The 16,302-nt window shown below is 38.7% G+C and overlaps 1 protein-coding gene across 2 annotated transcripts; it reads left to right on the plus strand.

The window, feature by feature from the left end:
* Positions 1–3,658: 3,658 nt before the first annotated feature.
* Positions 3,659–14,848, plus strand: TMEM33 (transmembrane protein 33). 2 transcript variants are annotated; one of them, XM_055711873.1, is made up of 8 exons: positions 3,659–3,732; positions 3,841–3,905; positions 4,998–5,092; positions 5,494–5,681; positions 6,648–6,715; positions 7,500–7,633; positions 10,422–10,505; positions 11,898–14,848. In XM_055711873.1, exons 2-8 carry the CDS (start codon positions 3,849–3,851, stop codon positions 12,025–12,027), a joined length of 756 nt encoding a protein of 251 aa, XP_055567848.1. In that variant the 5' UTR covers positions 3,659–3,732; positions 3,841–3,848; the 3' UTR covers positions 12,028–14,848. The 2 variants fall into 2 exon arrangements, with proteins under 2 accessions (XP_055567848.1, XP_055567854.1); XM_055711879.1 differs by lacking the exon at positions 3,659–3,732 and having other exon boundaries at positions 3,739–3,905.
* Positions 14,849–16,302: the final 1,454 nt, after the last annotated feature.

Here is a 16,302-nt window from a genome sequence, read left to right on the forward strand (position 1 = left end):
TGTTTCTTGAGATTTGGACAGACAGCTTGAGATAACCACAAACAAGAACCAAATTGTTCATTACAACTTTGCATAAAAACTTATTTTAGCTTTGCATTATACCCTACTGATACAAATAATGGAGCTAGTTTGACTATGAGGAACTGCAATCCTATCGACCTTGGATGAATGTTCTCTCTTTTATTTGAAATAAATGAAAACTGCATACAGATGTTAGTAACAGTACCTCCTTTCAAATCAAGAAAGGCAAAATAGATAAATCATCATCTGAACCTCAGGTGCTCCATGCTGCAAGGTCGTGAACACCACTTAAATAATGGCAAATCTGCTTCTTTTAAAATGATTGAGAATTAAGGCCACTGGAGATCACCAAAGATTGCATGTTTCTGATGGTGATGCTATTAAAGTATTTTTTATAAAAAGTTCAAATCTAAAACAACCTGTAATGCAAAATACTGGTTCTATAAAATTATTTCTTATGGCTGTCAAAATTTATTTAATAATAATTGTTGTTTATAAAGTATTTCCATAGTGCCTGTAATGAGGTTTGCAGTAATCAATTTGAAACACCATAAAAGCCTCCTTCTTCTTCAGATACTCAAACTGTCTTCAAATTACATACGGAGTTTTCCATATGATTTAATCTGAAAACACAGCAACTAAGAAGAAATCTGGCAATGGGGACTCTGGAGTTGTGGATTCCATTTCAAGCCCAACTGGTCATGTGCCTACAAGCAAATTACTAACCTTTTTGACCTAAAGTCTTCATTGAACATCTAATAGCGATGTAGCATCTAGTTGAACATCTAATAGCTATGAGCACTAGTAAACTTGCACTGTGTCTGGAGGATCTCAGCTGGAGGCAAACAAATGCAAAGCATTGCGTATTTTCTTTCATATATTTCTAAAATATATTAATTATTTTACAGACACATTAAGGTATTTTATTTTTGTTCCCCTGAGACTTCAAAGTGGGTTAGTGGAAGTAGGTGTATATATTTGGGCCCAAAAGTTCAAAATACATCTCTCTGCATCCATAATTTTTTAAATTAAGAGAGAGCTGATTTCATCTGTCATTACTGCCAATAATTCTCTGATAATTCACTGGGGGCAAACAGAGAAATATGTAGTACAATTTCAGGTATGTCTGCGCTGATTGTGTTGGACTGCCACAGAGGAGAAATGGGACTATACTGCTAATGAGGTAGACAAGTCCTCAGCAATTACAATGATACTCTTCTAAATATCTGAACTATCAATGAACAGTGAAAGCAAACTGGTGCCTTGATGGCCCGGAAGAATCCCCATTACAACTGTCAGAAACCAAATCATTAATAACACAGGAATCGATTTCTGTTCCTCCTCTATGCTCAATCAGCAATATTATAGCAGAGGAGAATTGGGAAAGGGAGAAGCCAACAGCTGATTATTTCTTAAGATATAATTTAATGTCCTCTCTCAAGCTGAAGTAAATAGTAGTGTGGTCTGAGTTGCTCAACAGGAAAGACTGTATCAAACAAGAAATGACAACAGATGCAGAACAAAAATGAAGAAGAAAGCTGGGAAAAGAAAACCTGATATAAACCAAAGGGGATTTCTTGGCTGTAAAGGGCCAAGTGTGATATTCCTTATTAAATTTTCAAAAGTATGGCACTTCTAAAGGCATTAACTTTTGGTAATAAACAATGGTTTAACATTCTATTTAAATGAAATTAAGTTCAATCTGTGAAAGGCAACTTTTGCTAGAAGAAAATACAGAAGTGTTATGACTGTTAGCAAACCAGACTCTAGAAATGACTGCTTTGCATGTGTCTGTATTCAGTTCTTCCTAAATTAGAAATGCTAAGAAATAAATAAGCATTCCTAACAAAGACATGGATTTGTCATCCTAGGTTCTTTTAAGAAATACATAATCTTGAAGACTGATCAGGTTGTTTTCCCTTGTGATAGTTCAGTTTGGCAGTGTTAAATATCTGGTGGTCTTTGATATCTATATCCATGTTTCAGTTGCATCTAAATAAATCTCCCAAATATATTAGTATTTTCTTTAGTAATAAAATAATCTAGTAATGGTTAAACTTACTTTACTTGGGCTATATTTAAAGCCTTGATTTTTGTTTAGCATATACATTTGTTAATCTTTTTATTACGCATTTGAGAGCACCCAGGAGACACACTGAGAGTCTTAACTCTTTAGCAGTTTACTAGAGTCTTCCCCACCTGCAGAAAAGCGGCCCAAAAATACCAGGTAGCTCTTGTGCATACTTTGCAGCTACTTAGTGAGAGATGAGAGTTAGGAAAAAAGTGGAAAACCAGGTTCTGCATCTTCCATTTAAAAAGTGTTAATTTGCTTAAACCCTTAGTTTACTTGTAATTGTTATGACATTAGAATCCCTATCAGCTGACCCTTGTTTTGCTCCTTCCCCATCATCATACCTCATTACATATTCTCCTGATGTCTTCCCGAGTCTCTTCCAATCAATCTTCAAGTTTAATCATCATAAACCAGAAATGAGGCTGATTGAGGATGTTGATTCCAACATCCTTGGTTGCAGAATATGTCTTTTTTACTGCTGAAGAGTAATTGAAAGCATCTGGGAATGATTAGAAACCGGAGCAGATGGCTTGCTGTTCTGGAACCCATGCTGCCAGGAGGGGGAACCTGCTGCACATCTCTGAGAGAAACCCAGCCCTACAAACCACAGAGGCTGCAGGAGCTCCAAGTCAAGGGGGCTGGTCTTGAGGCCCACATTTTTACTTTGATACCCCTTCAGCTGAGTTATACTAGATTTACAGACTTCCAGCTGAGAACAGACACATGTTTGCATAGTTATCCAGCACAGATCATTAAAAAAAAAGACAAGGATCAGATTAATGGAGGATTAACCCTTTCCAAGACCTCGCAAATGGTGAATGCTACATGTTGCAGAGTGAGCAGTAGGCTTCCGCTTTGTGCTATCCAGCTTGGTCCCCCTATCAATGTTACTAATATACCTGTGCTTGATTAAAGCTCCTTAGCTTTATTTAATTATTATTGACCAAAGATTTCAGAAACTTATTTCAGAGCTGCTGCATTTTAATCTAATACCCCTCACAGTATGAACTTTTGGGCACACACGGCTTTTAAAAGGCTTTTGTTTTTTTGTCTTACTATGTTATAGGGAACTAGTAACACTACCAACACATGGACACAGCCCAAGGCCGCACAGTATTCAATTTGCACAGTGCATCATTTCTGTGTGACCCGACCCTGCTACCGCAGCACTAAGGAACGGGGGAGCGCCCTGTCTAGGACCTGTCACGATTCCCATTTACACTGCAGATGCGCAGCACTAAGTCTGTGTTTTGCTAAGGGGCTCTGTAAGGCCCGTTTGGCCCTCAGTAAGTAAACACTCCCCACACTAGCAGGGAAGCGAGCATTAATATTGTTGCTTTTGCTGTCAGAACACAGAAGGCCCCCTAGGGCCAGCTGAGCAGCAACACCGGGCAAGGCGCCGCACCCGAGGGGCTCTGGCGGAGGCAGGGGCCGGGCCGCGGGAGATGCCGCTCCCGGAGGGGCCAGGGGCCGCGGCACCCCGCCCCGCCTCCCAGCAGGGCCGCGCCGCTCCGCCGGGCCTACGCTGCCCGGCCTACATTGCCCGGCAGCCCCTGCGGCCCGCCGGAAGTGACGTCTGGCCGTGTCCGCGCGGCGCGGGAGCAGTGCGTGGTGCCGTGCCGTGCGTGGCGCTTGCGGTGGGTGGCGGGCGGCCGCGCTGCGGTGTCGGCCTGGGAGCGGACGCTCGGGAGGTGGCGGCCGCCGCGGTCGTCGGTGCTGTAGTTCAGGCGCTTCTCTCCCCGCAGGTGCGGCCATGGCAGACTCCACGCAGAACGGGCCCATGCAAGGCGGAGCCGGCGGCGGAGCCGTGGTAAGGGGGGTGCGGGAGCAGGCCGCCGCGCCGGCCCGGCTCGGCCCGTGCGGGGTGGGGGTGAGCGTGAGGGCCGTGGGCCGGCCGCGGCGTTGTTCCAGTGGCGCGGACACCCCTTGCCCTGCTGGGATCGCAGTATGGCCGGTAGCTCGGCCGGGGACGGCACGGGAAGCGTTTTTTCACTTCATAAAAACGTGTTGTTGCAGCGCCGCCATTCTTGAAAATACCTTAATAAAATCTAACTCCGTGTCGCAGCAGCTATCTGTCTATACTTAAATTGTGCAAGTGAGGCAGAAGATAATGATACGAATATGGTTTGCAGGTCAGGTTAATTTCAGGTCACTTTCATAAAAAGGGTCTGGGAACATAGAGGAAAAGTCTTAAAAAGCTCGTATTTTTCGTATTTGGAAAAAACCTTAGAGCTCTTTCGGGTGAAAGGAAGCTGATGTTTTGACTCTTAGGCACCTAGCAGGCAAAAACATGCTGTGTTTCATTAGAGCTTTTCTGGTACAGAGACTGTATCAGGAGTGAAGATGGCTGTGGTTAAGGAGAGCCCCAGTAATGGGAGAGGTGCTAGGTTACTGTTAAAAGCTTTTTGCTTTTTTGAGGTCAAGAATATGTAGACCAAAAAGATGCCAGTTGCCTTACAGTGTAGTTATGCTAACTTTGCCAGACCCTTTCTTTTTTTTTCTCCCCAGTAAGAATTGTGGAGATTTAGCCCCAGGTGTGGGTAGTGTATTCTAAACAGAACTTTGCATGATTACATTTTTGAAGTTGGCTGTTTAGTGAGGTTGGTTTCTGTAGAAAAAATACTTCCATAGAAGATCTTACGACTGTATTTAGTTGTAGTGTACAAAGGAACCTTTTGGTTCTGAGGAAGCCTGGCTGTTGTTGATCTGGTTAGTAACTTCATGTGAATCAAATATTGATGAATAAAAAGATGCTCTTTGCTTCAAGCTATAATTTGCTTCTGCTCAAGGTTGGAGAAAAACTGTCAATTTAATATAGAAGGGAAGAGTGTTCATTATATGCAAATACTAAGATACCAATTTCTGTGGGGGTTGGGTTTCTTCTTTTCTTCCTCCAATGTAGCAATTTTTGATGGCTAACAAGTTGGATACAGCAATGTGGATTTCCCGCTTGTTCACAGTTTACTGCTCAGCTTTATTTGTCCTGCCTCTTCTAGGGTATGTATTGTAATATTGTAAACTAGCATAAAAAATACAAAGTAACTATATTCCCTTTTCATAGAGTTGTTTTTTATGTAAGGGTAAATGTCTGTTATTCAGCTGACTTGGATGCTTTTTGTCAGAACAGTTTACAGATTTTAGATTGTTTTAAACCAGTTGTAGATATGTTTGGAGAAATACGTTGAGCAGCTGCAAAATAGTGGCAAATGCATGTTTTTATGTTAAGTTACGGAGTAATGTATTAAGTTGTTTTACCTTTGGTACCTGTAGTAAGTCCGTGTTACCAGTTTTTGAGTTTTATTTTTGGGTATTGTTCAATTATGATGCAATTCTCAAGGGTGGAAGACTTCTGAGCAGGGGCTTGTTCATATGGTAACGTCTCCTCTGATGATTTGCAGGTTGCATGAAGCAGCAAGCTTTTATCAGCGTGCCTTGCTGGCAAATGCTCTTACTAGTGCCCTCCGACTACACCAAAGGCTACCACACTTTCAGCTTAGCAGGGCGTTTCTGGCCCAGGCTTTGCTGGAGGACAGCTGCCACTACCTGTTGTACTCTCTTATCTTTGTGAATTCCTACCCTGTTACAAGTATCCTTTACTTGTGTCATCCTGGTAATGTTTTTTAAATATTTAAAAAACTTGATTCATTTCCTCACCTGTGCCACGATTTTAAAAACTAGTTTAAACTAGAACGTTTGCTATTCATAGAACATACTCTATGTAAAATAGGAGAGGCTTATGATGATTGATCCATATTCAGGTTAATGACCTCTGTAACTAAGTGCACTGCAGTCTCTAGTTACTTAAGTTTTCTTTTTGTGAGGCATAAGTTTGGTGGATTATATGACCAGCCTCAAGTGGTACTTAGAGAAGCTGCTAACTTTAATTTATTACCAGTACTGGGTTTATATATGAGTGCTAACTGTAAGTAGGATATACGTCATGTAGAGAGACAATTATTCAGTACTAGCTTTTTCAGATGAGTTATTAAACAGATAGTCTGCAAAAAAGACTTACTCCTGTGGCTTATCAAAGATATGTAAGAACAGACTTTGTGCCGCTCTCTCTATATGCTTAATGTCCTACTGTTAAATTTCACTGGCAAAGGAATGTCTATGTTCTTGCTCTCTAGAGTCTGCATGGCTGGCAACTGCATGTTCTTTGACAAAGAAATCCATTCTGTAGCATCTCTTAATAAAAAAAATATTATGATTACATGTATTTGATAGGTTTTAAGTAGTAATCTCTTGTGTCTTTCATGCAGAAAGAATGCATTTCAGTAGAAATGCACTGGTGTATAATGGTGTATGTTGTACTTTTGCATACCTGCATATACACATATTTTGAAATTAATAAAAATCGGTAGTGAAGAGGTGTAAGAAACAGGGAAGAGCTATAAATACAGATGTTAGACATACATATCTTAATCCGGTATAGGTCATTCCAACCAACCTCTTGCAAAGAGCCATCAAGCTATGACTTCTGTGTTAGCATAACATCACAGAGAAATAAAGCACTTGTGCAGCTTGTCATTTTCCTTATTGCTTGCTTCAGTGAGTATTTTTCCAGTTCTGCTGTTCTCTTTGCTTCATGCTGCCACGTATACAAAGAAGGTTCTTGATGTAAGTATGATATGATGTGTGATACAATTAATGCTGCTGCTATTTTTGGGGTTTATAAACAGATTTGAGTTGCAATTATGGTTTCCTTTAGCTGCTAGAGGAGTTAGTGTATTGTGGAATCTGAGCACAGAGAATCTGAGAAGTCCCTTTTTTTTTTTTGGGTTCTTTCTGGCCCCCCTTCTCCCCACTTCTGTTATGACCCAGTGATGTGTTGGAGTTGACACTGTCTTTCTTCAACTGCTGTTCTTTGAATGAAGTAAAAGCTGTGTAACAGTTAAGTTGAAACTTAAGACGTGTCTTTCCAAGCTAAACCATAATCTGTGAAATTTAATACTCTATTTCAGCAGTAAAATAACAAACTGCAGGGTGAGGCTAGCAAGCAGAATACTTGCCAGTTGGACCTGCTGCTCAATGAACTGATTTGTGCAGCCTAATGTAAGGCTGACCTTTGGTGTTCTTAACTGGGCTGTCTTGCTACCATAGGCACTTCCTCCTAGTGGACAGACTCAGGCTTGTGGCTATCTCTGTGCAGTTGAACTTAAAATAAATGGGTGAGGGAATTGCAACACCTTCTGTTTTTAATTGTACTTCATGTAATTATGGAGTTCTAAGCTTCCGGTAGTTTTCTTCAGGATACTGATCTCAATGTTTTTAAAGGATCTAGTCTTAAAATGTTGAAACGAGTTGTAAATGATAATTATTAATATTTTGGTTTCTTTGTGTTAGAGAAGCTAGGTGTTACTTGCAAGTTTTCTGGCAGTCTCTTTTTTTTTCTTCTTAAAAGGCACGAAGTTCAAATAGTCTGCCCTTTCTGAGAAATCTTCTAGAGAAACTGAATGCTAATCAACAGAATATTCTAAAATTCATTGCTTGCAATGAAATTTTCCTGATGCCAGCTACAGTTTTTATGCTCTTCAGGTAAGAATTACAATAAGTATTTTCAGAATTAGAAACTTTTTACACAAGATTACTTTTTGGGATTGAGTTACATGGGTCACAGATCTCAATTTGGATGGTTCTGGCTGACCAAGTTGTTCTGGTTTTGGCTAGGATAAAGTTAATTTACTTAATAGCTGGTACAGTGCTGTGTTTTGGATTTGGTATGAGAATAATGTTGATAATGCTGATGTTTTTAGTTGTTGCTAGGTGATGTTTATACTAACTCAAGGGCTTTTCAGTTTCCCATGCTCTGCCAGTGAGCAGGTGTGCAAGAATCTGGGAGGGAGCAGAGTCAAGACAGCTGACCAGAACTAGCTAAAGCGATATTCCATACCACAGAACATTGTGCTCATTATATAAACTGGAGGGGAGTTGGCTGGGGGCCACTGATGGGCTCAGGGTGGACATTGGTCAGCAGGTGGTGAGCAATTGTATTGTGCATCACTTGCCTTGGGCTTTATTCCTTTCGTTCCCTCTCTTCCTCCCTCTCTCTCCCCTTTTCATTGCAGCTGTTGTTATTATTATATTTTACTTTCAGTTATTATCTTGTTCTTACCTCAACTCATAAGTTTTACCTTTTTCTGATTCTCCTCCCCATTCCACCGGGGATGTGTGTGCATATGTGAATGAGTGAACAGCTGCGTGGTACTTAGTTGCCAGCTGGGGTCAAACCACATGAGACTTGAACTTAGAGTTAAATTTACTGGATTCCTAGACTTCTCAAGTTGGTGCATCATGAAATCAAAAAGCATTCACACTGATATAAATGAGTACCAAAACCCACTTCCCTTTCATAGCATGGATGACGTTGTTGGGTCAAATCAAAGTTTTTCAGGCCTGTAACTTGTGTTCTCCTACATTGTTCAGTAAGTTTAATTTTGTAATAGAATATTAAGATCTTCAGCTTCCCTGGGAGCAAACTCTTTATTTTTGACTGTTAGATTCCAGAAATTTAAGTGGCATGAAATTGCTTTGTGCCCGAAGTAGGCAAACAGGAGTAGATTGTGTCCTCTCCTATGTTACTTCTGACCAGTGACCCTTGTCTCTCTCTCTTTTTTTTTTTTTTTTTTTTTTTTTTTTTAATTCCGGTTGGTTTTGCCTGCTGTGCAGCCTGTTGTATTGATTTTAGGGATCTTGAACATATGCATGTTGGAATCGTATAGGCATAATGACCTGCCAGTCACTGAAGTTTGGGTCATTGCCTTTTAATATTTGGAGGGGGAATATGCCCCTTTGTTCTATACAAGTCATAGCCCAGTGAGAGCATTTGTCTTGAGTGGTCTCACAGGCAGCAGAAGAGAGGCTTTATCTTCTTGGAAGTTGATAGAATGTATAATTTGTCTTTTATCTTTTGATATGTCAGCTGAACACTTCAGTACTTCTGCCCTGGAGGATTCAGTTTATTTAAGGCTGCTTACCAACTGACAGTTATTCTGTATTCAGTATCTGAAACTTGTCTTTAGGAGAAGTTTTTTAGCGTCTCTCTCTGGAGAAGTTAGTATGTGAAGTGTTACTATTTCATATGTCACCTAGTAGATACTGAAGTTTATAAAAGATCATATACCAAATTGTAAAATAATATAATGGTTAAATGCAGCTATTGTGAGAATTTATTCTTTAAACTGTTTTATCATATTAAATTGCTTGTAAATACTGTAGAAGTGCAATATTTCCTCTTTCCCCCTGTCCTGTAGCTCACTTTCCTTTTCACTTTGTATTTTTTCTTCTGGGTAAAGATATTGTTCATACTTGAAGGAGCTGTAGCTACTGGAACTGTTATGTTCAACTTCAGATGGAGCTTTTTAATACTGTGTTATATAAGGAAGAAGCTTCAGTCATTAAAATGAAACTTGTGGTATTTCAGTGGTTTGCTGTATGTGGTTTGTGTGCTATCCTTTCACTATTTTACAGCACCATCATGTGAAACAGCAGCCTTATATAGTATCAAAACCTAATTTCAGTGTACGCTGACGTAGTCGGGTATCAGCTTGGTGTTTGTGTCTCAAAATATCTGTAATATCCAGTGTGTTCTGAGTTTTTCAAAATATACTAAAATATGGTCCACATGCTGAAAGTGCTGCAATTAGAGCTGAAGCAGCTTGCTCTAACTGGACTCTTTGTCAGCCAATTTCTGTGCTTGACCAGCAAGCTTTTTTTAACACTGAATAGGCATCCACCATCGTTTCTGTGATTCTTTGCTCACCACTGTCACAGCACTCTCCAAACTAACTGGCTGCAACAAGGTCCTTTACCATCTCATACCAACATACTCTTCATGTCAGTCCCTCTGCTGCCTTCTCCTAGTTTCTCCTCATCCTGGGTGCGCGTCCTCTCTCTTCTCTCTGCTTCTTCCTCCTCTCTCTTCCTTGGCTGCTCTCCCTTCCTTGGCTGCCCAACCTTTAAACAGAAGCAGTCCCTCACAGCCCCTGAAGCCAGCCCACAGCTGTATATTATCAATGTTAATTAACTCAGCTTCATCCCTCTACACGCCACCAGAAATGAGGCATGTAAAAAAAACTTAATAAATATAAAATCAATACAAGAACAGCACTTCAGGTGCTTCATTGAGCAGTTCTATAATGTAAGTTTCTGCTTTCATAAGTATATGGGTATGTGTTTTTCTTGCCAGATTTAGATTATCTGAACCGATGTGACCCCAATCTAGCTTTTTTTGAGCCTAAGTAGTTTGTTTGCTTTTATTAGGAAAAGTACTGATTTTTTTTTTTTTCCTGTCAGTATTAAGCTCTGCTTCTCTATTCTCTTTCAGTGGGCAAGGGAGTCTGCTCCAGCCATTCATTTACTATAGATTTCTTACATTACGCTACTCCTCTCGGCGAAATCCATACTGTCGGTAAGCACTAAATTGATTTTGAAAGTTAATGTTTAACTGCATAGTGTTCAGGCATATGCGTTCATTTTCATTCTAAAATGAATGCATAGCTCATAATACTAAATCTGCAATTGGTAATCATAGAATGTGGAATACATCTGGATTCTAAAAAAACCCAAAACACACAGCTGGTTCAAGGTGACATTCATTTTATCTAACTGTACTTTTCTGAAGTGTACCACCATTCTTGAATGGAAGCTTTCAGAGCATGCTTGAGTAATTAAAACTATGTTTTGGGAGAAGAAAGTCTTCCAACTGTTCTGCAACCATTTACCAGAAAGATGTCCTTGTTTTTAGATTCCAGGCCTGTCTGAGGCTAAGCCTATACATGAACAGGTGCTTATGAACTTGTGTAATGTTTAAGATCATCCATAGATTTTTTTTTTCTGTCAACATGTTCATTACCTCCTTTAGTTAAATTCATAAGTCAGGTGAATTATAATAGAAATAGAGCCTTATTGATTTTGTTTGAAAGTTGGTCAAGCCAATAATACTGCTTTAAACTTCGAAATCATAAGTATTTCTGTGAGGATTTGCTCAGGTCAGTGTTTTCTTAGAACTGCACATGACAGGCGTTACATTGTGTAAGATTTTTGTGAACATGCTTTCCAGTCCGATCACTACTTGATTAGAAAATGTTTTTTTAAAGTATTAAGGAAGTAGCTTTGGCTGCCATAGTATGTAAAGACAGGTCTGAGAATTATAAGCTTAGTTGCCTCCTATTCCTTACTATTTTGTAAGAGATCAATTGTTCCATCTTAGTACATGTAGTCTTTTAATAAAAAAAATAGATCTATGAAGGCCCTTTACTACTTTGGTATCTAAAAATAATTTAAGTTGTGCAATACTAAAACTAATTTGCAATAGAACTAGTTTATTCAAGATGTTCTACTGGCCTTTATGTAGTTTTAAGGGAAACTAGTGCTGTGGGTTTTACTTCTCATGTCTGTCTTCTAATAGTTGCTTCTAGAATGCAGGGTTCTTGCGTTTTGACAAGAAGCAGTGCAAACGCACAATTACCTCCCAAGTTCTTACGCTATTTCTGATAAAGCATTACTGTTTCTTTTTTAATAACTTTTTTTTTTTGCTTGAAGGTAGAATTTTTCTGCTGTCTTTGTCTGTCCTCAGCTGGAAGCTGCTGAACTAAAGTTAATTAAAACGCTTAATATTTAAAAGACAAGAATTCTGAAGCTCTTGCAAGATATTACAACACCTAGCTGATCTATAGAATTTGCAAACTAGAGTGTGTGTGTGTGGTGTTGAGAAAAGAAGTGAATGAAAAACATAGATTTAGATGATACTTCTGATAAATGTTGTAGGATTTTAAAACTCTTCAAATCTGTTTTTTTTCAGGACTCTTTTCACTGAGCTGAGGATTGTTGTTGAACACTTAATAATGAAACCCTCATGCCCCGTTTTTGTAAGAAGACTGTGCCTCAGCAGCATTTCCTTTATAAGCAGATTGGCACCAACCGTTGCATAGCCAAATTTCAGGCACTTATGTTTTGTGAACATTATGAGCAGCTGGCACTTCTGCTGATGATTATAAATTCCTGGTTTTACACTGATCTCACTCCAGGCTGTATAAAAAATGTGTATATGCTTTTCTTGGAGATAATATGAAACTTAGAATATGAAAAGCAAGTCATGGAAACTTAAAATTACTGTGCTGTGTTGCTAACTGGTGGGCTGAGGGGGTGGGGGAAAGTAGCTGCATCCTATCCAAAACATGCCCAGTCATAAGGAATTGTGGTTTTTTTGAATCGAGGAGTGTTTGAGGTTAACTAAAACTCTTAAGAAGTCTGTGCTCAGTAGGTGTATGTTAGTTGGAACTATAGCCACTGTAGGATGTCTCCAGTGGATAGCATTGGTACACATACCTATGCAGAACACTTCGGACAGTATTCTTCTGCTTACTAAATGTATCTGTAGAACCATTTTGTCTAAATTACTAAACCCAATGTAAAAATATGGTCCACTTTGAATTTAACAAAAGGGATTAAAATCTATCAAGCTGACATAGTTAACACCTTTTCTGAGGAGAGGCTATTTTTATTAATAATACTTAAAAAGAACTCTTCCAAGTTTCTACCTTGTGACAATCTTACGTTATGTTGTTGGAAGAAATAATCGAGACTGATCATAGAAAACTGTGCAGTTATCTAGTCATAACAAGATGTTTTACCAAGCCAAATTGCTGACCTATAGGCTTTCCAGACAAAGATGCAATGCTTAAACTTAACCATCTCTTAAGTGAATCAATGTAAATGAAGTAACTGTTGCAGAATCATAGCAGATTAGTTCTTGTGTCCACAGAAATATGACACTGCAGTAATTCAAGCATGTCAGCTTTTTAGGAAGTTAATCTGTAGCTAGTGCTATATAAATGGTTCTTTCAGTTTCTGAGACTCTGGTTGTGATGGGACATTTGCATAAAGGATTGCACCTGTTTAGGCAGCTTCTGAAACAAACGGGTGTAGGATTTTTTTGGCATAAATCCATCTGATGACTGATCTGAAGCCAATGTCATGACTACAGAAATGAATATTAAATTGTGTGCTGATAATGCATTCACCCAGCAGCTGAAAGGTAGGTAGTAGAAAAAGAATATTGTCTGAACACAACTTCTTTCCATAAATTCAAGGCAAAGTATTTGCCTAATTTTCTGTAGTTAATTTTTCTGTAAACTGTTCTGTAATTAATTGCATAAAATTAAATGGTTTTCATTGACCTTCTGTAAACTTCTATAGCACTGTACTTAACTATTCTTCCTTGGTCAGAGAAATCTTATATGAAACACTTTGAAAAACAGTCTTGAAGCCAAGTATTTTCCTGTAACTATTGAATTACCTTGTTTGTGATGTGGATATCATTCAGACTTCCCACTTGTATTAGTTTGTTAGATCAGAGCCATGTATTTATAAACTTCATTTTTTGCTCAACCTCTTGGTGCTGATGAACCAATTGGTAATTGAATATATTCTTTGGCTACTTGTCTTGCTCTCTGAACATGATTAGCTATTTATAGAACACTGCAGAAGCAACTGCATGCAGTAACGCTCTACAGCTACTAAAGACTTGCAACAAGATTAATTATATGTATATCCTGTAATTTGAGGATTTTATAAAAACTAAAATTTCTACTGCAATAAAAGGAGTGTTAAATGTAATTTGCTAGGCTCTTCAAGCTTATTTTCTCTCTAACAGAACATACTGATGCTTGAACCCGGAAGTTGAGCAGAATGCTGACGTGTACGTGTGCATGTTCTTACATTCCCATGGCTGCTTCTGAACTGGGACATAATGTCTTGTGTGTTTCTAAATTGTTTTATAGGGAATTTTTGCCTTCTAAAGTGCAAAAATGTATGACCCTTTTCCTTCAAAATCTAACCCAAGAATAAGCACTGCAACAATGGTGTCTAATCAGAGCAGAAATCTAGACGTACCTCTTACTATTTTAATTCTTCAGTGCTATTCTAGACCCTCTTTCATGTTCCATGGTATATTTTTCAAGTGGTGACATCAGATTCTGTTCAGCTATTTGCACCACTGATTTAAAAATTAATTTGATCATGTAGGTTGGTCTGCCATACTGGGAGTGGAAGGCAAATAAATACTATTGTAATTAATATAAGCAAAATATCATGTTACTTCTGAGCAAATTTTTGTGGTCTAAGACTGCTGTTCTGGGTGCAGTCTACTGTTCCTTTAATTGTATGCTGTTATTAAATTAGAGAGGAGTCTAAATTGGATCTGATGTATTGCAACTGTAACTGAAGGATGCAAAGTCATGAGCTCTTACTCTGGATGGTTGAGGAAGATTAAAAGGAGTAAGTGAATGAGGTTTCAGTAAAGAGAGGGCTGGAAGACGGTGTTATGAAGTAGGCCTTATATGTGGATACTGAATTCTTGTTAACTCTTTTCATTAAGTCTTAAAAATGGGTCAAGCAGAGGAATATGTTTCATAAGTGGGGTTTGATTTGGCTAGTAGTATATTCTTGGCTTTGCAAGATGTTGCTTGACAAATGAGGTCTGGATTTTACTTGTGGCCTAGTAAAACTTACCTCTCTGATGTGCCAAGACAACATGGAACCATGGGGTAAGAATAACTTCCAAGCAAAATAAATAGGGCAACTGACCTATACTCTGCTTCAACTTCGATTTTTACTGCAGCCTTTATGCTGCTGAAGTGGTAACATTGTTTCCTCAATGCTGGCAAAACCATTCTGTCCTTGTTCTTGCTTCCTTACCACAGTTTGTGACTGTTTCTATGCTAACGATTAAATTAAACACATGAAATGCTGGTTGCGTGCTGTTAGCTTGAGGTTTTTTCTGGTGAAAAGAACCGTATGTTCATGCTGCTGTGCTGTCAACAGCTAGCTGTGATGCAGAGGCTGTAACAGAAGTCTGGTAGTAAAGTTTTGCAACTGACCATAAAATGCTTGCCAACCCCAAATGCGAAACAGAAGAGGTTTTTGTCCCACTGAAAGGTTATCTACCTAATGTGGCAACTGTTTCCACTGATACAAATCACACTGGTCATAGTCTTTGATGGTCTTGGCTTTTGTGAATTAAAAGTGCTTTTGCATAGATTCTGTGGGTAGACCTACCCCTTGCTGTGCACAAGCTTGCTGTGGAAGTGATGCTGTGACATAAGACTTGTCTGTTCTCACTTTTTGAACTTCTTACATGCAAAGTAATTCACTAAAGCCTCCATCCTTTTCTTTATTGTCTTTTATCTACTGTTACACTTCTATTGTCATTTTTGTGCTGTCAGTTTTATGTTTTGTTCCCTTTTGATGGACGTTCAAAGGGAGCAATATCCATTAATATTTAGTTACATGTTTTAAGGATTTTTAACATAATCATGAACCACTATTTGTTCCAACAGTTTTTGAGCTGCTAACCATGTATGTAATAGTACTGTCCAAACAAATAATGTAGCTGGTTATTTTGTACGGTCTGTGTTGGACCTCTTTTATTGTTAGGCACCATGTTGTAAGACTTGCTGTACAGATCCCTTGTTAATTAAGGAAGTACACTTCTTGCCCACTTTACAGACAGGAACTGAGGCATGGAAGGAAAGAGCACTCACCTGAGGCAATGTAAGAGCTATGGCAGAGCAGGAAATAGATTTAAAAAAAAAAAAAGTTGGACAAGCATCCACAGGCAACTGATTTGTTTCTACACCACATAAGACTGCTCAGTCCTTTTTCCAAAATGATACTAACTGCTGCTTAAACAGTTTCAAAAGGTACTGTACCTTACAGCACCTAGATTAAGGGTAGCAAAAGACCATTAAGCTAGAACAACAGCATGTTCTTTTAAAATGACGTCAAAAATTGATTCCCATGTGCAAGAGCTAGGTACGGCCCCTGGTATCCTCATCTTTCTGGTGAGGAAAAATAACAGTAGAATAAGATCGCAAGCACTTGCATGCTAGATGTTAGTAAAGTATGTTGATCTGTTGTAATTGACCATAATTTTTAATTGTTGCGATACAAGTATTTGTGGTTAAACTATATATACACACTGAAATTGGTTACTGTATCTTTGTACTGTAACTTCTCTTGTGCTATAATTTTCTTAAAATCACAGGAAGACTCAGGCCTTGCTGTCTTAAATTGCCTTTCAAGGATAGAACCTTAAGCAATCCTGTATTTTAAAGATGCATTATCAGGAAGCAAAATGTAATTGAATTTAATCTTAAATGTGGATTCAAAAATATCTTTTTCATAAAATGTCAGCATTACTTACC

This window comes from Falco cherrug, chromosome 1 (genome assembly GCF_023634085.1).
Source record: "Falco cherrug isolate bFalChe1 chromosome 1, bFalChe1.pri, whole genome shotgun sequence".
In the NCBI taxonomy this organism is placed as follows: domain Eukaryota; kingdom Metazoa; phylum Chordata; class Aves; order Falconiformes; family Falconidae; genus Falco; species Falco cherrug.